Source organism: Hippocampus guttulatus, chromosome 11 (genome assembly GCF_054856545.1).
Source record: "Hippocampus guttulatus isolate MCC_2025c chromosome 11, RoL_Hgut_1.0, whole genome shotgun sequence".
NCBI lineage: Eukaryota > Metazoa > Chordata > Actinopteri > Syngnathiformes > Syngnathidae > Hippocampus > Hippocampus guttulatus.
Genome location: NC_141271.1, coordinates 21,121,651 through 21,143,621, shown reverse-complemented (window position 1 = coordinate 21,143,621; position 21,971 = coordinate 21,121,651). Strand labels below are relative to the sequence as shown.

The following is a 21,971-nucleotide window of genomic DNA, read 5'->3' as shown; positions in this document are numbered from 1 at the left end:
AATTCTCTTGGTCAGTCAACATTTGCTCTGTTGTTATTCCGGATGTTTCCCGAAGGGGAATTTTGACTCAAAACCTGAATTGACCTCATGTAAACATTGACATGACCGAAACAAAACAATATGGGCGGATGGGCTGACATATCGCTTCGACCTGGTTGCACAACAGAATTGACAAGAAAAAAGGACAGAATCCAATGAAAAAGTCCGCAAAGCAGCGGGCCCATCAATTCCAAACTCCCGAAGAACAAGGAAAGGCTCAATTAATTTGTGACATTTTGCCATGTTGATGGAATCTTGAGTCTGACCTTGGCAGTGGCCCAGGTGCTTGACCTCGATGCGTTCCTGCTTCTGACAGGAGGCCTCCTTCACCTGGCAGGGGTTGTCATAGGAACGGCCATCCGAGGCACACACTGGATTGAAGCTGATGTGGGAACAGTCGATGTTGCACACGCACCTGCCGCAGTTACACAACCATTGTTTGTGTCACTCCATTGTACAGGATGTCGAACACCCGTGCCGTGGCTGTTTCATCGCCAGATGTTGATTAAAAATGTCCCCCCCCCCCTCCAAAAAGTACACCTTCTTACACTCGAGGGAAACCACACAGTCAAGCTTTTACTCGGTCGGGACATCGGGGCGTCCATTGTAATCCCGTTCAAATGATGTTTTGATATATTCAGTGTGGCACAATAGCGAAATAGATGAAACTTTGTACAAAGAAAAAAAAAACAGGCCGCACAGAAGGCTGGCCCGATAAAAGAGCGCACAATGGAAACAAAGAGATAAGAAAAGCGCGCATTTCGCTGCTTCTTGAAAACAGCTCTGAATGGAAAGTACGAACTTGGGGGTGCCGATAATATCCCAGCATTAGCATGCCATGATGCCAAAAAGTTTGTTTACTTCCCTCTACACCGTGACGCTATCTTGATGAGGCTGAAAGTGTATCGTGCGCACGCCACGACGGCCGGCTGAGTTTCGAGTGGGGACGACGTCGCCGTCCATCGTCCACCTGCGGCAACAGCCGCAAATTTAATACATTTACTTTTCTGAGAATAACAAATTTAATTTATTTTATTTTCATAAATATGTCAACAAAAGGATTCTTTGTATTCTTTACGTCATATTATTTCCACATAGTCGAGTGCTTTCAATGTTATTTCAAATAACACTCGATAAATAACTTATTTATTATGGTAGAGTTTTTAACCAATCATATTTCAGATAGCTTGTGTTGCCAGGTAAACTAAACTTGCTCGGAGCCTTCAGATTAACCAGAGCAGGCCCCTGTGCGCTGTAAATGAACGGGCACAGTCAACTTGCAATAGCCAATCAGATCACGAGTCTGCCCCGGCCTTACGTCGTCACTGGACGTGCGCGTTCGGTGATTGGATTAGCACCTGCTAGGGGGAGCTTTTGCTGCATTTTGACCCAAAATGGCCGAAGGAGAAGACGTTGATCTGCTTGCAGGACTACTTTCCACACAATTTTCAAGACGGACCTTCCACCGGATTTACCGATTGAAGTTGTTTTACCAAGGCAGCAAGGAAACATCGGAGCACGGCTGGGCACTTACAAGCTACGGTGCGTTTAAAAACGTTTGGGGACACTCGCGTAGATCTGCAGCTCAGTGAACAGGCACTACATTGGTGAGTAAATGAATTTTATTTTACATTTCTTCTTGTTATTTCATTTCGTTAGTATTAATTAAATAAAATGACAAAGATGCAAAAATGTATCAAATAAATCAGCTCACCTGCCATTTATAATGGTGCATTGTAGTCAGCTTCGTGCACTAAAATTCCTTCAATCTCAGCTGCTCAACATTTTCAGTTATTTGCTGTTGTACAGCCGATTCTCAAAATGCAAATGATCTGTTGATTTTATTTTCAAAGAAAAGTATGTTTTGTTATTGTGTGTTTGGTGTCTTATATGAAACTGCGACATTGCGCAATGTATTGGACAGACTTGTTTATGATCACACAGCGTCATTTGGGTGACATTTTATTTAGTATTTTTTAAAATCTTTTTATTTTTGACAATATCTGTCAATTTAGTTTCCTGCTCTTACTTGTGAATGCATACTTGATGGTTTTAAATGCTCCTGAAATGAAGTGCTGCCTGACGAGCCGATATTGTGTTCATGTATGCGACGTCACTGAAGGCCTAAGGTTGAAATGCACGGCCCGCCACTGCTTTTGACTCAGTACAGTAAATCAAACCAAAAGCGAGATTTTATACACGCTATTAGGAAGTTCCTTTTTTTTTTTTGTCTATCTAAATAATCTCTCAAAATATTTCTTGTTTTGGACAGGTAAAAAGAGCTCAGGCTCCAAAAAATGACCCCAAAGGCATAAACCATCTTCTTTGTATGTGCTTGACAAAACAACGAAGTTACATTCTCTCAAAAACTGCGTTTTACTATTGCCTCCAAGTTATTTTTAGTTTTTGACCCATAAGATAAAAGGAGTGCGTAGCAAAAATAAAATAAATATCAGTTTTGTCATAATTAGCTTTTTTTTTTTCTTTCCTTCTCTGAGTTAAAGAACATCCTACAATGTTTTTAATTATCGGGCTGTAATGTTCCAAGCTGTCCTAAATTCCCGTGAGACAGACTGATTAAACTTGTCATTTATTCATTTTGCCCTCATAGGCAATGGCATATTAAAATGCCGTTTATGCAGCTAAATGCTCTTCAACAAACATACAAATGTCCCCTTCGGAGCCTCTGGCGGAGGGAGGGAGGGGATGGGGGCGGGTGGTGTCACGTGCCTTCCGCTTCTCTCCATGAGACTTGGAGGCCACACGTGAAGCTTCCCTTTCTCACTAAATGGCAGACAATTGCTTCAAGGTCTTCCCCGTGTGACCAAATTGATGATTGAAAATGTCAGCCAGGGCCTCTTTACAGCTCCGAATCCTCAAATGTAATAATAACGATCGCGTTCCTGGGTCAATTTGACCCAGGGTGCTTCGGAATCCATTGTTGCCATCTCCCCGGTAATGCTATCCATCTACTAAGCATTTCAAATCATATGCTTCGGTGAATATTTTCACCCGGAACGAAAATATGCTGAAAGTTTTTCCGTCTTGGGCAGGGCTTGTGAAAGTGGCCAAAAATCGTACTCCAGGAAGACTTCAGAATAACATCACCCGAGTAAAAGGAAAAAGTCATCCTCCAAATAATGACTTGACTCAGAGTAGCGTATTTTCCGCACTAAAGGGTGCACTGCATTATGAGGCGCACCTTCAATGAATGGGCTATTTTTAATTTTTTTTCATATACTGGACGCACTGGATTATAAGGCGCAATCTACAATGCATCCACTAGATGGAGCTACGCTCCTTCCATTCGACTCAAGAGGCATTCATTCACCGCCTCCGAAAAATGTAAATTAACGATTACTTCAATGAAACTACGAAAATTGAAAATAATGCATCAAAACAAAAAAAAAAAATCAAACGAGGAAATGACAAAATAAATTCTATAGCCCCACTTGACATTTCCTCGAGCTCCAACAGAACGATCAGATGTCATTAAAATGTAGGAGACTGGACTGTCTCAGAAGTGTTTATTTATTCCTTTGTTGTGTATTCACAAAATAAATTCTGCAGGCGGCCTTATGAGGCATTATCCTGCCCGCTTCTTGCAAAACTCGGCAAGGATTGGCCGCAGCTCAGCTGCGACCTCAGCGAGGACAGAAATGAAAGAAATTGGACAGCCGTGCCAATTTGAGAACCCGACGCAAAGGTTCTAATCGACAGCGCGAGTCTGAAGTCTGTCCAACGAACGGCCGTTTCCTGTGTACCTTTCCGTAATAAGAGAAGCGCCCGCGGCGCGGGCCTCCGCTGCGTGTCAGCTTTTATTAGGACTAACTTTGCTGATGGCCTCCGCCAGGCAGATGGTAGACACTGTAATTATAAATCTGTCATTGTTCTCGCAGCCTTTTGATTTTCTCCCGGCTCTCGCAAAAGGCATTCGGCCGTCCGACACGCACACGCGCAGACAAATATCCTCGGGCGTCGGCCTCGATGATACGGCTCATGTCGATGTTGATTGAAATGGCGGGCTTTGGCAAAGTATGGCGGCATCGCCTCGTGATGATGGATCAGCGCAAGTCAAAGAAAACGAGATCGTTGCGGCTTTTGTTACGCCTCGCGCGCATAGCGAGCAGAGTCCCGCCAGCCGCCCAAGGAATGAGTGATCCGTCTAAATAAGATCAAGACACCCGACTAACAGCGGAAAGCACCTCATTGTCATTTTAAAATTGCAACGAAGACCGACACGAGACCTCAATTTGGGAAGGCGACACACAGCGGTCCCGTTGTTGCCGCCCCGACGCAAAGAGGCGAACGTCTCCACCAGTCCCCGGAAATCATCACCAAATGTCACTATGTCGCTCGTCGCCGGCGACAAAAACAAAAACGATGCCGTCCCCTCGGCTCCGCCGCCGGTTGGCACGGTAACAGCAACCACCGAGTTGTGACGTCGCGCAAGCATCGCTATATATGTTTTTTTTTTTTTTTAATCGAGCAATTTTTTTGAAAGATGCCTGGGATTTCTATTTGCGAATGCCCCGTATGCTGAAACATCCAAAAGGGCGTCTTTTGACAACCGCCGGTGCTATTTTCAGGATGCGCGAACTCGCCAGAGCAAGCGTCCCAGAGCGTCACCGTACATCCACCTCCCGGAAAAAGCCTTTGGGCGTAATTACAGTTTCGCGCCACAAAACGGCTTTTGGAGGATACGCTATTGATCCTCGAGGATAAATTGCTCATTTGGCTCGCCCCCGTCCGGCGGAGTGATCTACTGACGGCGGCGGGAAGGATGGCGGGCTCGTGCCGAGGCCGGGTCGCGGGCAAACCGACTTCCAGGCGGTGAGACAAAATCTTTCAGTGTGGCCAAAAGAACCCGACAAAAAGCGTCTTTTACGTTGGTGTGGATTTCATATCTTCACTTTACTTTCCGCTCGGACATCTTTTCTTTTGACAACTGCGCTACTTATTCCATCTATTGTTGAAAAATAAAATACTGTACCCTGCAAAGAGAGTTCTATTCCGAATTTCTATCAAACTCGAAAGCCGGAAATGGGACAACGCCCGCAACGGCGTCGGAACGCGACGGCGGCCCCTTCCTACACCGGATCGGTCGTCGGTCAATCAATCACAAGGCGCAAATAGACAAACACGCATTGGCTTTAATTGCCACGTTCTAATAATAATCATCATGTCATCGGATTCCTTTGATCGGGCTGGAGATTTTGCGCTCGATCGGAATTGACCGGAGGACCGTCAACGTCGCATTCGTCAGTGTCTTTTGTCTCGTCAAAACGGGCCCGAATTTGGCTTCATTTCACAAGTGGGATGAAAAACCAACGGCGCTAAATATAGCCGCCGTAGAAGTAGGGCAAAGAAGTTGTCAGAAACGCCGCCCCCGGGCTATCCATCCATCCATTTACGGCTGCTTATCTGGCATCGGGTCGCGGTGCCAGCCGTCTTTTTGCTGAGGGAAGGCAATCCAATCATCCCCAATGTCTGCGGGCGCACCGGCAAAAAAGAAAAATGGGTCACCTGCAGGCTGCTCACTGCAGTCATGACAAGCCATCAAGCGCGGCAAAGATTGATCTCTGGTAAACCTTCTGAAGATGATTTGACACAAGTTTCACTAGTTTCGATTTTGTGGGGGGCGGGTAACCATCACCCAATCGGAGAGGCTGCGGAGAGCCGAGCTGAACTTTCTGCCGTTGCACGCCGTTTTGAAAACCGGACCGGGCTTGCGTTTCCATCACAGGCTTGAGAAGTGACGCGATGCCTCCACGGTCTGAAAGCGCACGTTCTCGCTCTGATGTTGAGCCCTCGCGCAATTCGAGTCAAGTCGCTCTTAGAAAACAGAAAGCAGACCCGGATGGGCTCCGGCCGGGTCGGCGCGTCACGACAAACGGGACACTTTTTCCCAGAACGCCCCGCCCGCTCGTGATCGCAAACACGCACGCACGTACGCAAATCTTTCCATTGAAAAACAGGAATGTCGCATGAAACCGTTTGGCACGGCGGCAATTGCTCTCCACCGGATTGATTAACTGGCAGCTGCTATGATTGGAATCAGCTGCTGTCTTGATTGGAAGAACCTGTCATTTTAATCAAGATGAGGTTGTTTTGCACGGCGGATGGACGCCTCCTGATGAAAATCTCGAAAAGATCCGTCTGAATATCCAGCGCAAATATTCTCGGCGCAATGCATCGATCGGGCTGATGGGTTTGGGGCGCGTCGGAGAAAATCAAGGGTACTCGTTCCCGCATTACAAAAAGTTACACATTTGTGTTTGCGTCCGCAGCGTGTTTGAAAGCGATGCGTGATCGGTTTGGGTCGTCTTCGCACCTAAGCGAGCGCGCCATACGCCGTTGTTTGTTTTGACGGCGGACCCTCGTGAATTCTCAACCAACGGCGCATTTAGCGGGTTGCGTTGGCGAGAGTCCGCTCGGTATATGCGACCGGACTCGTGACGCATTTGAGCCCGAGCATTCCAGTTATTTTTACCGCGGCGCATTGTCTTTCCGTCGCATCGGGCCATTTGATCGGGAGTCACGCTCTCGTGGCCTTTTTGAGACGGAAGAAGTGGTCCAAAAATACCTCCAAACTCGAGTAGAAGCGCCGCGGCGGGTCGAATCGCCCCGAGCGGATTTGGATTGGAATGAAAATCTCAACTCAACTCAAGAGTATTTCTCAAGCACTTGAAGACGGGACGTGGAGCGAAAAGAATCCACACGACAACAAACAATGAGACTGAATGAATCCACAGGAAAAGACAGGAGAAGGACGTCAAAACGACAAATCGAGTCTCATGCCGGGTCCAAAGCCAAAGAATCAAAATGACGAGTTTGAAAAACGGGCGGCGAGGGAGGCTGGCCCCGAACGTTCATCCCAAAGAGAGGGAGGGGCACGGAAAAAGGCTCCGTCCCCTCCGACCCTCCGCTAAGTTCTCGGCACCTCTCATTGTGTCCGGTCCGCAGACCTGAGGCACTGGGCGGGGCCGGAGGAGCTTTGACCCCTCCGGTGGGGCCAGGGGTCTTCAAAAAAACTGAGCCAGTGAAGAAGGAGTGACGAGCTCCCTCTTTAGACGAGTGCCAGTCAAGAAGCGAGCGGCGGCATTTTGGACCAACTGGAGACGCTGAACGGAGGATCGACTGACTCCAAAGACGAGATGTGACGGTGGCAACTGTTTCAACGCGACATACAGTTTATCTCCTCCGCTACGTAGGGAAGCCCTTCTCGGATTGCGTTTTGGTTGACTTTCAAGTAGATTTCCTTTCGGGTGATGTTTTGGGCACGTTTTCCCGGCGTCCCGCATTCGGAGGAATGGGAGCGCCTTGTCTCCCATTCAACGGGATCCTCGGCCGCCGCCGTTTGTGGCAACTTGACGGGCACCTTTCAATTCAAGATACCCAGCAAAGCACTTTTCGGAGCTTCTCCAAGTCTCCCTTGCCTTAAAATATAACGCGAGTCGTGAGAAGAGCAGCGCGGGCCGTACAATTGATCGCGCGCTTTCGTCGTCGTTTTTTTTTTTCCCCATCCGTGTATTTGTGATGAAGGTTTGAAGTCTTCATTGCACTTCTGCCTGCCGCGCCACGCGCAGTCGGCCCCGCACGTGCGGATTTTCTTCCGCATTCGACCCGTTGCATTTTAATCGCTGCCCGTACCCCACTTCGGACGCCGACGCGGAGTCGTCGTACCGTCTGTTTCCGGCAAGCCTTGAAGCCGAACATTCAGCCGGTGGAGTGTTGCGGCTTTTGCACCCCGAGGCGCTTTGTGCCAAAAACAAAGAAGTCCCAACGTATGGACGCGCGCGTCCCCATTGAACTACATTTCTTTGTGTTCGCCAAATTCATTTTGCCCTGACATTGGCGAGTCCTGTAAGGATGGTAATTGGATTTCCAGAATGAGGCAAAGTCGGCTTTCTCTGCGCGCCCCGCAATAGTAATTGAGGTTAAATGAAATGGTCAGGCGCGCACCAACCCTCAACGGATGTTCAGTGGCGAGAGTGTGCTGAAAAATGAGCATTTCTCATCTCCCCGCTTACCCTTCAAAGACGTTCAAATTACAGTCGCAAGGGCTGGGGGGGGGGGGGGGATACGGGCAGATGAAGGCTATTCCATATCATAAACTGCTTCAAATAAGCCACGCGTGGAGACGGCTCTTTTGGAAAAGTAAACATCGGGATTCGCAGTGAGCAAAACGATGGAAGAAGAGATGAAAGAAGCGCAAAACAAAACAAAACGGACAATTGTCGCTCACTCGAATGATGAACCGGATAATCTACAATCTCAAAGGCACTGTCACGCTAGCGCGCTAAGCACGAGTCATCGCCACCCGGCGAGAGCAAAAGACAAAGAGGACCTCAAAACTCCCAATGATGTCCAAATTTGCGGAGCTAAATAGAAAGCGTCGTCAAAAAATGTATTCTTAAATATATACGAAGGAAAGATGAACTCGTGAACCGCGCTGGGAGGCTCAAACAAAAACCAAAACGACGGTGGCTTGAAAAAGTATTTGTACCTGCTTCAAAATGATGAATTTTGAATTTTTTTTTTGCATATTTCATCCCTTCATTTCCCAACTGCTAGTCGCGTTTTTCACATTCACATTTCAAACTGATTGTATTTGTGAGCTTTGGAACCCTCTCTTGGAGGCCATCTTGACCTCTTTCCTATGGGGGAGACCTTAGCTCAGGTCAGCAAGGTCTGCAGTTCTTTGGATGCGCTTCCGAGTTCTTTTGTTGACATCATGGATGAGTCCTGCGTTTTTTTTTTTTTTTTTGGTTCACCATTTGTCCGAGTTCGTCTACATTTGAGGATAAAATTGCTGTATGTTTTTTTTTTTGGGGGGGGGGGGCTTTGTGTCCTTTTCCAGAATCAAATATTTTACTTTCGCTTTCATTCTTGAATTTCTTTAGATTGTGTAACATGCGTCATTTTTTTTTGGGTTTTTTTTTTAATTACCGTTGAGCTCCGCATTTCAAACAGTGACAGTTGAGATTTAACAAAGGGGGACAATTCCTTAAAAAAAAAAATAAAAAATTTTAATCACTCCTTCATGAAAACAATTTTGCAACCTCTTTTTGCATTTGTATTTCCTCGGGTTGTCTTCGTCAGCCGTCAAAATCGGTTTGCTCATCCGAAACATGAACGTGTGAAATCGGGAAGGGAGCAAAGAGTTTTTTGGCATCACCGCAGCTTCCTGCGGTCATCTGCTGACGTGCTTGCTGACCCGACAGGGCGTCAGCAAATATCAAGAGGAGCCATTTGGCAACTTACCAAACATCCTCGGCGTCCACGTCGCACTCGGCCCCAAACTGGCAAATGTCACAGGTGGATGTTTCCTTCTGACCCGCTTCGGCTGAGCCCTCTGCTCCTGAAAGGGACACAAAAAAAAAAAAAAAAAACAAGAAAACTTAACTGTTGCCCGCCTCACCAAATGCTCCCCCAAGGTGTGAGTGTGAGCGCCAACGGTTGTTTATCGAGGTGAGCCCCGCGATGGGGCCGGCAAGCGGTTCAGGGCGTCCCCCCCGCCGACTGGCCCCGCCCGGCACGCTCGCGACCCTCTACGGGATCAAGCGTCTCTGAAAATTGATTTGATATGAAAATGAAATGGAAAAAAAAAAATCAGCGATTGAGAAACACGAGTGGAAAATGCTTCCAATGCGGCAAATCTCTGGCGGTGCCCATCAGCGGCAAGCAACGACAACGCGCTCCCCCCCGTGACAGATCCGGTGGGTTGCCATCGGAAAAGAGATCTTGGTTCCCTCCGAGCCGGCTTTGCGGCGCGCTCTCCTCTCCTCTCCTCTCCTCATCTATCACTCTCTAAACCCCGCTGATCTTTTTGGACGGCCTCTTTTATTCCGTCCTGCTGATTTTCTCACAGCGTGGTTACCGGCGTCGGGCTCACACTGGCTCAGGGACGCCGCCGGCGCGTATGAGGAGTCGCGAGTGGCTGAGGTGGGTGGTGGGTGAAGCCGGGGAGGGGGGGGGGGGGGTGGGGGGGGTGGAGAGCTGAAAGAAAAGGCAATTTGTATGATCTCAAATTGCATTCTCCACGCGCACGCGGCTCTCGCCGGTCCCTGCGCGCATTCCTTGCAGACCTCCTCCTCCTCCTCAGACGCGTTCTATTTTTAAACTTGCACTGGGGGGGGGGGGCGGCGGGACGAGGGGCTGGGCTACGGAAATAACGGCGAAGAGGTGGAACTTGGCATCATTTTTTCGTGCGTTGTATTTAATCTCCCTGACACGCGGACGCCCACGCCGCCGCCGCCTGTCGCGCATCGCCCCCTCGTGTCGCCTCTTTCATTTTCCCCTTTGGAAACGTGCGTTATTTGGTGCGATCCCCTGTGACGCAGCCGGGATGAAGGACAAAGACTTCTGGTGGGAACGAGTGGTGGGCGCGCGGCCCCATTTCCCGCCATCGGATTAAGTTGGCTTTGACTTGAAATTCAAAAGGTCAAAGTCAGTTCACTTTCATTTTTTGGTTTTTATTTTATTTTTTTCCCCTCCATGCCAGCTGCACGATAAAGAGCGTGTTGAAATCTCGGCCAGACCCGGTGAGTCTTTAATCACATGAGACATAACGGCAGTTTGGCGTTCGGCGTCCTTGGTCGGGACGGGGGGCAAAATCCGAATGAAAAGCGCCCGCTTATCTCCGGGCCTCACGAACACTTGTGCAATAACCACGCGGTCCGATCAGCATCTTGGATAACCCACACCTCTTTATCTCGGCCGAGGAGTACCGCCCCCCCCCCCCCACCCCCCAGCATAGATTTTGACAAACTTTTTTCCATTGCCTTGAAAATATCCTTGAGTTCAGCCCGGAGCGCTTCGGGAAGCGCAAACACAAATGCGCGTCATTGAAATATCTTTGTTCCGTGTATACGATCGCGTTTGACGAAAAGTCAAAGAGGCTTACGCTGGGAGTGCAAACACGAGGTTCTCCCGCAAAGCCGTCCGCCACTCTCTCTTCCTCACATCTCCGTACTACCCGAACAATTATCCCCCGTGACGGAGGCGGACATTGTTTCCGAGCGCTCAAATCCCCGATGGGGCGTCGTCCTCCTCGTTCCTTACATCCGCTAAATCCGCCGAATCAACAGACGCGCTGGCTAATGACCGACATGATGAGCCCTGATAGCGCCCTCGCAATAAAATGCGCGCACACAAGCGCTACATCGTGTCGTATCGATCCACGCCTGGACGTGCCCCGCCTTCCATCCCTTGTTTTCCTCTCAAAACAACAAGCAAGGACAAGACGACACCAACCCCCCCCCCCCCCCCCCCCCCCCCCCTCCCGACACCTCAGTTGTGATCAGGTTTCTTGAGAAAACAGAGGAGGAGATTAGGGCGACATGACACCAGATTAGAAGAGATGAGGTGGATAAACATTCAAAGGGCAGCCGAGCAGCCAATGGTAATCGGACGCAGAGGTTGTGAGGGTGGGGGGGGGGGGGGGGGACCTGCGGTGCTTCAAGAGCGTCTCTAATCCTCCGACTGCCGTCGGGGTTCGGTCGTGCCGGCCGCACGAAAGTCCGCATCTGAAGACACTCGGGGTGAGGAAACGTTCGACGAGCGATGACTTGATTGCGCGAGAGCCTTCGCAAAAACGATATGAAGTGGACCTTAAGGAAGCCGGATTGGACACGGTGGTCGAGTGGTTAGCACGTCTGCCTCGCATGGCCCTTTTCCACCCACCGCGCTCGTGCTCGTGCTCGCTCCGGGCCGTTGCCCAGGTTAATACCACTCGGTTCTTTTTCCATTCGGCCAAATTGGCTCGAGCTCTCGTACTTGAAACCGGGGCTGAATGATTTGTCGGGCCAGACTCTGGCACCAACTACCTCAGGTTTATCGTGACGATCGCAGATGTAGAGGAACGAGTCCCAGGACACACGGAGGTTTTGCACAAACCGTTGAGGGGCCAACACCGGCGCAATTGTTTGCCGAAACACTCAAATGTGTCACGGCGGTAAAAGCCTACACTTGTTCTCGGCGCTGCAGGTGTCAAATTTCAGATTCTTACTTCAACCATTCGGGAAAAATCCACTCCAACAAATACGATGGTGGCTAGAACAAAACAAACGGACGATTTTAGGCATCAGAAAATCTTCTGTGCGTGTTTGTGACCTTGCAAATACACTTCTGGATGACTGGCCTCCAAATCCGACATGTTCACTCAGTACATCAGACAACGCTTGGGTCGTCGCGCTCGTCCAAATTCACGTTCTTTCTGACTGAAACATCCAAAGCAATTTTCTCGAATTTCCCAGACCCATAAAAACGAGCACATACCAAGGCCTAAAGACAGCATAGTGCGAAGAAATGGAGCACGACGGCCGCACGGGGCTCTCGCACAAATGATGAATGAAAGCCGCGAGAGCCCCGGGAAACAGACAAAAAAAAAGACGCCGACGACCTTGGTTGGAAACGCGCCGGCGAGATGAGTGATGAATCGCGAACGGTCGCTGCGACGGTCGCACGGCGGTACGTTCGGGTCGACTGGGCCATCGGCGGCGTCAAAAGCGCTCGCCGTAGATCACGCGCCGTTCAGACAAAAGGTGCCTGCGCACGGCGGTCGCAGCTTTTCCCCGACGACGGCGAATGAAGGCAACAAATGACAATCGCTTCGGACGCAAAGAAGCGCATCCGACGCCGCGTCCCGAGCCGGCAAATTACCGGCTCCACGTCAAGCCTCTCTCGGTTGTGCCAGCCATTAAAAAGCTTGGAGACAGCTTGTGTGAAAGAAAAAAAAAAAAAAAAAAATTGGCTTTTAGCAGAACATTTTGTGCTCCCCACTGTACTCTCTTTGACAGTTTCAACTGTTTTCACGCTGAATGCATTACATTGCACTCCCAGCCAAATCCGAGAACCCCTTTTTTTTTTTTTCAATATATATAACAGTTGTGATTTAAAAATCCATTAAAAAAATAGATGATGGCACACATACAGAAAATAAATGTTTTAACCGTGCATATATGCCCCGAAAGTAACCAGCTTTGTCAGTGACAATGAATGTGAAGGGCTTCAAAAAGGCGAGGGCTGGTCCGGTGAGTGACGTGGGAGCCAAATGAGAGTGTGGCTGTTGTGAGCTCAGCATAGCAGTTGGCTGCTCGCCGGCTAACCGTTATCATGCCTTTGTCACATCTCGGCAAGATTATTGTCGCACGCTTGACTTTGGAGTCGGGCAATCGATCCTCCATCAGGTGACTCCAGTCGGTCCGGAATGCTGCCGCTCGCCTCTTGACTGCCACACATAAGAGGGAGCACATCACTCCTACTCTGGCATCCCTTGACTGGAACACTTGAGAGTTCTTTTGAAGTTCCTATGATTATTCTTATTTTTTTATTCATTTCAAAATGGCCTTGCCCACCTGACCTCTCTGAGCTCCTCCTCGGAGGTACTAAGCGGAGGCTCCGAGAGCACCGAGCCGTTTCAGTTGGCGCTCTCGCTCTTTGGAATGAGAGGGCCATCTTTCATACTCGTCTTCCAACTTTTGTTTTCTTTTTTTCGGGGCTTTTGACACCGCATGAGTTTTGATCTGTAGTTCGACTGTTTTTGTGCTTTCTACTGACTTTGTTATGACTGTTTTATAGTTGGTTTGTTGAATGAATTATTCTTGCTCTATATCCGGCACGTTGTACCGCAGCGAGGGCTGTTTCCAAGTACACTTGACTTGAGTTGGTGAAATAAAACAATTAAAAGTGCATTACAATGCACCGTAACTAGCAGTGGGAGGCTACCTGGAATCAGCTCTTCAGTTTTTATGTGACCTTGTTTCAGCGGACGCGGTTGCATTTTGCGTGACACCTTGCACTTTGTAATGCTCTGCTTTGAGTGTGAAATGATGCGAAACTTTGGACGGTTGCGGTCGGATCCACTAAGTGAATTTGCAAATAGCAGAGCCTGAAAAGACGAAGGTTCAACGCATATTTTTCAAGTTTGCAATTTTGTGGTGTTATTAAATTTCACGGGACCATTTCTCCAATTTGCCTACAAAGCACATTGACTCATTGTCATTTCTGAGGTCCGCTTAGCCAAGTCCGATTCATGAAAATCTCATTTCTTCTTCATTTGGGGTTTTTTATTTATTTATTTTATTTTTTGCATTGTAGCCGTTCAAGCGGAAGCCACATGAATAACTTCTCACACAATCAGCGTCCCTCAGAACCTCCCACGAGCCACCGAGGCGAACTTTTGTCTATAAGAGCTAAACGTGACCCGGGGATGTTATCTTCCCGTAAACTGACACGCGATCCGTGAAAGATGATCCGGCAAGAAATAAACACCAGCCCACGGGCTGATAATGGCCTCGCTTGACGATGCGGGATCAATGGCCGACGGTGGCGTCGCATTTGCATCGCGGCGCACCCCCGTACGCCTTTTGCGAAACTCGGCCGAGATGTAATCTTTCGGTCACGTGGGCGCGAGGACCGCTCTGACAATTAAACAATGAAGCCCATCGATCAAAGCCACGCCATCAACGGGTCAGTGCCCCCGTTGCGGCAGACCCCACAAGGCGAGAGAACTGAACACGACCCAAGTGGGGGAAGAGGAAGAAAAAAAAAAAATCAATCACTTTAATAGATATCGATATTGAAAAAGATGACGGATGGGACTGCCGCTGGAGGCCAGGATTCAGTTTCTATTCCTTTTTGTTCGTGCGTGAGACCACATCGCCGCTCACAAAGTCATTTGTCAGCCGCCGGGCGAAACGAGGAGAAGGCGGCCTCGTCCAAAAAGTGAGCCAAGGGCAGTTGTTCCCATGAGGCAAATGGCGAAATGAATTAGGCACTAAAGAATAATGACTGACATCAATTATGATATCATCGGTGACTTGCTGCGTGCTACAGATCAAACTAAGTGCGATCATCGAAATGGAAAAAAAAGAATCAGCCTGCGGACGATTTCGCGGGCAGGCCTGGCATTCAAACCGGAAAAAAAAACAAGTCGCTCTTCAGTGTCAAGAAAAATGGAAAGAGAAGAAGACGGACAGACCTCTTTTTCTTTTTCGCGTCCCACCCGTAGCCCCCGTCAACGATGACCCAAAGTCTCCGGCCCGTCTCTCCGGTAACGTAGCCCGTGCCCGGCCGCTGCCAGGTGGAGCCGCTAACCGGCCCATCAAGGCGCTCTTCGAGCTGGGTCAAAGCCTTTTTGAATGGATTAAAAGCAAGGAATTAGGGCTTTCTAAAAAAAAAAAAAAAAAGCTTTTTCCCAGCTTTGCCAGGATTAGTCCCCGCATTATGTTTCTCTTTTTCGCCTGAATGGCTCAGCGTCTGCCCTTCAATTCAGCCACCTATCTACAGTCAGCCAGAAGGCTGGAAAAGGCACGCGTTGAAAAAAGAAAAAGAAGAAAAGTTTCATGATTACACCTTCAAAGTGGGGGCCCCGAGTAATGGCGGCGCCGGATTTTTAAGGACTGGGTAATGTCCCCCGTGGTTGTAGCTTTGGTGGATGCGGGATGTCATTGATTCTGCGGCTCCATTTGGGTGTTGACATTGAATCTGGAAAAAGGACTAGTAGAGGCAGCACGAGTGGTTACGGACAAATCGTCTGAGGGATTGAAATAGATGCCTGGTTGAGAGACCTTCCGGCATCGGAGGCTTTTTTTTTTTAGTGTTTGGATTTCTTATCTTCCACGGGGGTATTTGAAATCCAATTAATTCTCCCTCTGAGCTGGCACTCGCTCGTCTTGGTCTATTTCCTGAGAAATCCCCATCGCGATGCGAAGCATATGCTGAGATGTGCGCAGAGTCGCAAACATCCTCTCTGCTTCTCTTCCCGATCTTTAGCAAAAATGGCTTGTAAGCCTCATCCTTATAAAACACAAATCGCAGTCTGCATCTTTATCTCGTGATGAGTGTTGGCGTCATTGACATGTTCATGTTTTTACATCTAGAAATGTTCATTGTGTGTTATGCATCGTAGTTGGCGGCCATTTTCTTGGAAGCGGTTACGGCGAGCTAGCGTCGTAGCGTACACATTCGTTATGTCCCTCGACGTACGGCGTCACGAGGGTTGACTGTCTGTTAGCAGCGGTGATCACAATGTTGCAAGTGATTGACATCATTTCTTGTCAACACGGGAGGATCCAACGTTGAGGTTCCTGCCGGTTGAATACCGATTGTGTAATCGACTGTATTTTCACAGGCAAGCGCAAATTTGAAGGACATTTTGACAAAAAAAGGTGATTGGAATTGATTTTTCTTTTCAGACATTCTTTGATTTCCTTAAAAAAATAAAAATAAATAAAGAATACTTTTCACTCTGGGTATTGTTGAGACCAAGCAGACAATTTTGATGGTCGCAAAACACGAGTTCGCTTTTGATGTTGAACGGATTTGGAAAGTATGCACCCAGATCGCCCAAATCCCACCGTACCAAAAGCCCGGCGCACACATAAAACAACTTAACTCATTTAAAAAATTGAAGACGGCCCCTGCCACACGTGAGAGCTCTTCATGTGCACGTAATCACGGACGGGCAACCAAAAATGTCGTCACCCGCACCAAAACTCCGTCAGCGTCTTGGAGCGGATTTTCCTTCGCGCCCTCCACGATGAGCTCGGCGTCCTTGGACAAAGCCACAATTTGGCAAGCGCTCACACCTTCTGTGCCCGTCACCTGCTCGCGCCGCCACGCGTCAAATGCCCACCTCGTCCTCGCAGCCGCGCGCCACCGACTTCGCCGCTGTCAGCTGGGTGCCGGCTTTAAGCCTTTCCACGCCACACTTCATCTCGCCAGCAGCCCGAGGGGCCAATCTCGCGCCACTGAGAGCTGGAGAGGCGCCCCCCCCCCCCCCCATGCCGGATGAATGGCGCCGGGATTTCAGCTCAAGCAAGGCGGGGGGTGGGGGGGACCAGAGCTGGGAGCTGCTGGCACATAAACCGGCACAGTGCAGTGGCAAAAATCTGCAGGGGGCAAGATAAACATGTTTTCTTCTTCTTCTTTTTTAACTCCATGCGCTTCGTACACGCTAAAGCACAGGTGTCAGACTCGAGGCTCGGGGGCCAGATCCGGCCTGCCGCATCATTTTATGTGGCCCCAAAAGCAAATCATGTGTATCGACTTGCATGATACTTGCTAAAATCTGGACCGAGCTGTCAAATTGTCATGTGTAATAAATGAAATCGTCGCCCTATTTACACTCACTTCAACAATAATTCAAGAAACTAACAAAGAGCTGTCTTCAAAACACACAACAACCAAATGCAATTGCCTGAGATTTATTTTTAATTCATTTTGTGAATTAAAAATAATCGTCTTTCTGCACTCATATGAATGTCATTTTTGAATCCGATAAATTGCATTCTTTCTTTAATGTGCTTCATTTAAACAACAACAACACAGGAGTAATCTCACGGCGGTCCAAGCAAACGCCGGTTCTTGGAGGTTAGCGGCCGTTGCAGATTTCAACGTGACACGTTTGCGTTTTGGGGAGAAGAGCAACTTCAGAGGTTCCACACCAGGCCCTGAATAAAAACCTCTGACTGCTTTCTGCCACTTCATTAGAGGGAGACTCTCCTTGGAACAAATCTTTCTGTTCCTCAAGGCTGTGGACGCGAAAAATGAGCAATGGCAATTTTCCAACAGAGAAATGAAGCACGGAGCCAAAAGGGAAAGCCAATAACGAGTTCCCATTTCCTGCCGCTCTTGTGATACTTGAAGCAGCTGATGGAGTCTGTTGGTCCAAAGTAAAACCCACCAAACTTGTGTTTTTTAAAGTCGGTGCTCAGAAACGGAGGGGGGGGGGGTCATTAGCAGCTTTCCTCCCGTTTGTTGGTGCTTTTTGTTTTTCTCTCCCGCTGGCAGAGAAAGCTCTCAATGCAGTCTGAGCAGAAACAAGACATCATCTCGATCGCACTTGCACACAAAAAGAGAGACCAAATAACGACTCGGGTGAACAATCATTTCCCAAAAGACTTTTGGACAGTCACTCCAAGGCCACATACAGACTCATTTTTGTTTTTTTTTTTTTAATACCTGTGGGCAAAATCGGTCCATTCATTTTCTCTACTCGCGGGGGGCCGATCCAAGACGACGGTTTTCACTTGAGCGGCGTCGCACTAAAACGTTGGTTGTCAGATGCCGCAAATGATTTGCTGGCTTTTCAACAGAGCTGCATGTCGTTCTTTAGGGCGGAGCCTGGTTAGGTCGTTGAGAAGGAGCAAGTGAGTGATGATAAAGGGAGACTTTGCAGTTTTCAGAATGCGTAGCAAAATGGCAAAAACTCCCATTGGCACCGGGGGTGGGGGGGGGGGGCAAAAATATTACTCATACAGTGTGACTATCGCACTTCTGTCGACTCGCTAACCTTACGTTCCATTCAACTGCCTTCCTACTACAAATCCCACCGAGAACCGAGAGCTCGACGCTGTCATTTTCCAACCGCGCATATTCTCCGGCAACATTAAAAATTCAAGCCACTCCGATGAGTATTGAAAACCATAAATATACAGCCTTCAGATGTTTGAGCACACATGGAGCGTGGGGCTGTTGAACGTCCCTTAAGAGGATCGTCTCCAAAGAGAGAAAAGCTCATTCGCACTCCAAGTGAGGAAAAACACGCGCCCGTTTTCAAGCTTGATTCCGAGCGAGTCGAGAGCAGCGAGGTCATGGAAAGAACACAACAACAAAAAAGCCGAAACGACCGCTTGTTGCGTCGACGTCGTTTTGCAGCGGTCTAGGAAGAATTTGTCATGTGTGACATTTAAAAAAAAACAAAAAACGTTTTTTTCCCTAAACAATCTCTTTCAAGGAATGAAGGCATATTTTTCCAAAATAAAAGAATAGGGAAGAAAAAACACACACCGAAAGCACGTCTAAAAGTCCAAAGTGACCAAGCGTTTCCCGTTGCTCCGTCCCCCTCGAAATCCCAGTCAAATCCTACCATGACGGCAAAAGGTCACATCGTCCCAACTCTCGCCGGCGATATTCGTCGGCCGTCCTTCCCGTGGGGCGAAGCAATCTTTCCCGCCTCCACTTCCGCTGCATTATTTCCAAGATGACAAAATATATAAGGCGATAACAATCCCTAACGCCGCTGAGATGGAGGCCTGGCCCAAAGGTGACCCCGCCGTTCTCATCAGCCTCACCCCCCCCCCCCCCCCGAAGCCCCCCGCTGAGCGCCCGCTCCAACAGGGCAATGGAAATGTTAATAATAATTTCAGAGCTGTGTGATTGGAAGCGTCCCCGCCGAGATGCGGCGGGGAGAAGCGCGAGGCGGATGGGTGAGAGGAAGCCACCGCGTACGGATGAAGGGATCTGCCCACTTCGCTTCTTTCTCCCTCTCGGATCCCTTCCCTCTCGGTTCGAGATTACAACATTATCCCCGGCCCGAAATAAAGGCTTATCTGCCAAACGCGTGTTCTGCGAAAGAGATCAGGTTTCATGCGAACTCTCTGGAATCTACGGAGTTCACGTTAAACCTGATCACACTTCTGCGCTGGAGGGCCGCCTAAGTAAACGATTGCATGACATTGGAATTATGAAAGGCATTTCTAGCCCTTTTCATTTCCCCTTGCTGACATATTTTCAAGGCTCCAATAGTGTTTTTAAAATAAGCGCACAAACCACACTGAAAAACAGGGGGGGGGGGTGTACAAGTTTAACTCATTCACTCCCAAAGACGTTTTTAAACGTCTTTTCCGATTTGGTCCAGAATTGGCTGCTACTGAATGAGTTAACGGGGGTGAGGCATAAACTATTTAAATGGGGCGGAAGTGACGTATCAGCACGCAGCGTGATGCCTGCTTCCCGTAGTGACGGCAGTCAAAAGCGACGAGGAACGCAGACGGGTGAGTCGCATCTCGTCGATAGTCCGGATCAATTAATAGTTCCGTATTACTATTTCATTTCGTTTTTGTAATGGTGCTGTGTGGCGTCCTCGAGTAGTTGTCCTTAATTATTCTTCGCCCACATTATTCTCCGTGCTCTCGTTAAAGTGACGTCACGTCTGCGCTGCAGGTCAAGTTTATTTCTCGTCAATGTCGCAGTTTGTACGACGCGGAACGTCTTTGCAGCGCGTGGTGTGTTCAATGGCACTTCGTAAACGAGAGCGAATGTGTTCTTTTACTGTGTATCGTTGCAAAAATCAATTACTACAAATCTGATCACTTCTACCAAATTGCTCTTTTTAACGATCCGTACGATCACACACGTTGTTTTGTTTTCTTTTAAGAGTAGAAACATTATTTTGTTAGTCAGGCAGAGCTGCGAGGAATGCAGTGTAATAGTTACCCGGAACTTAATTAATACGGCTTCACCATTGTTTGCGATTTCTCCCGCCAAACTGTGTTGCAGGTAATGTGTATATCTCGTCAATTTTGCTCTATATTGTCGCTCGTGTCATTATTTTTTATTTATTCGTCTGTATTATTAGCTCGACCCCCGCAGTTTACCGGGGCTGCCGTTCAGGTTTGAATTAGGACTCTGGTGACTGTGGTGTGTTCAAAGGCACTTGGTAAACAAGAGCGATTGTGTTGTTTCTTTTACTGTGTATAGTTGCAAACATAGATTGCTCGGAATCTAATCATTTCTACCAGAATGCTCAAGCCAAAGATACCATACGATCACACAAGTTGTATATTTTGTTTTCTTAGAAGAGCGAAAACAATATTTTGGATAAATGGATGTTTTGCGGCTGTGTCGTGGTGTGAAAACATCGCAGTTAAATCCTGCATGCGGCTCCTCTCTGTTGCCGCAATATCAACACTACAAAATGCAGTCGGATGAACGTACACCCACTCGTTCCAAAAACATAAAATGGCTAACGATTTCAGCGGAAACGTCCTTCCGCAGTTCCCTGGGGCTCGACCAGAAAAGGAGGAACGGAAAACCGCTCACTTTCTTCCCGGCAAACTAACCCGCAGTGGAAATAATGAAAAGAAATTGCAACTTTTCCCCGTGGCATCCCAAAACGGCTGCCATCAGTACAGCGGAGGTCCTTCTTCAAACTTGCGGATATGGGCGCCGAACGTCAACTTCAGTCGGGCTCGGGCTTCCAAATGAGGCCGGCAGCCGATGCGCCCTTCGCTTTCCACCTGCCTATTAGGGTGGAACGTATTGCCCAGATAGGTTCTGTGCGCGTGGCATCCAATGACCAAATAGGACACACACGCATAAATACACACAGACACGTGGGCGGGCTGGCGGTGGTGAACCTTATCGTGAAGCCGCAAAGTGGGAAGATTAGATTACTCACTTCTATAAACCTCCAACTCGGTTGCCATGGCAATAGCAGGCCGACTGGGGCAGCAACTCGTCATTGTAGAAGCCATTGGAGCAGGAATGGCGTTGCGTGGGGAAAGTGTGTGTGGAGGGGGGGGAGGGAGAGTGCCGGGGGCGGGGGGGTCGTCAAGGGATGAAACCATCAGAGGAACCGTAGGTCATCCAGATATTTCTTTCCTCATCTATTCTTGGTCCAATAGTTTCAAAGTCAGACGAGATAAATGAGGCCGCCGTCTAGTCCCGAACTCTTCGCCACTATCAGTAATTGTGAAAAGGGGACATCTTACGGAAACGTCACATGTTCATAGTTTGCTCTCCGGAGTGACTGCCCCACTCGTCATGTGTGAAATTGCACAACTTAGAGTGGTTGACGTTGACGTGTCCACGTGTCGCGGATGAAGTGCTGCAGCCCCCAATGAAAATGTTTGGATTGGCACAATGCATCACAATCTGGCCTCGGCAATCTGGGCTCTCCGTCAAATAATATCAACACTTGGGCAAATGCAATTAAAAGAAAATTGAAAAGGTTGTCCAAAAAAAACCCTTTTGCTGATCTTGAGCCGGTGTATGAGGCGCAAGTGTGCCAACATACAGGCGGATCATTTGGCCGCACCGCCGTGCACCCCGACCAAGCTAGATCAATTTCAATTGGATTGACGAGTGCAGTTAATTAATTCAAATAAATGAAGTGCTTGCAGATCCATAATGTCGGAGGC

The 21,971-nt window shown here is 48.5% G+C and overlaps 1 protein-coding gene across 3 annotated transcripts in view; it reads right to left on the bottom strand.

Annotated features, from left to right (window-relative positions):
* Positions 1 to 21,971, bottom strand: part of LOC147198633 (tomoregulin-2-like) — a 65,110-nt gene that overhangs the window by 7,430 nt on the left and 35,709 nt on the right. For 2 of the 3 annotated variants that reach the window (XM_086123864.1, XM_086123865.1), the window contains 2 exons: positions 9,307 to 9,403; positions 306 to 454 (listed from right to left, as the gene is read on the bottom strand). In XM_086123864.1, coding sequence (XP_085979990.1) covers positions 306 to 454; positions 9,307 to 9,403 — 246 coding nt within the window. The remainder of the gene's footprint in view (positions 1 to 305; positions 455 to 9,306; positions 9,404 to 21,971) is intronic. The other variant, XM_086123866.1, reaches the window with a different exon arrangement.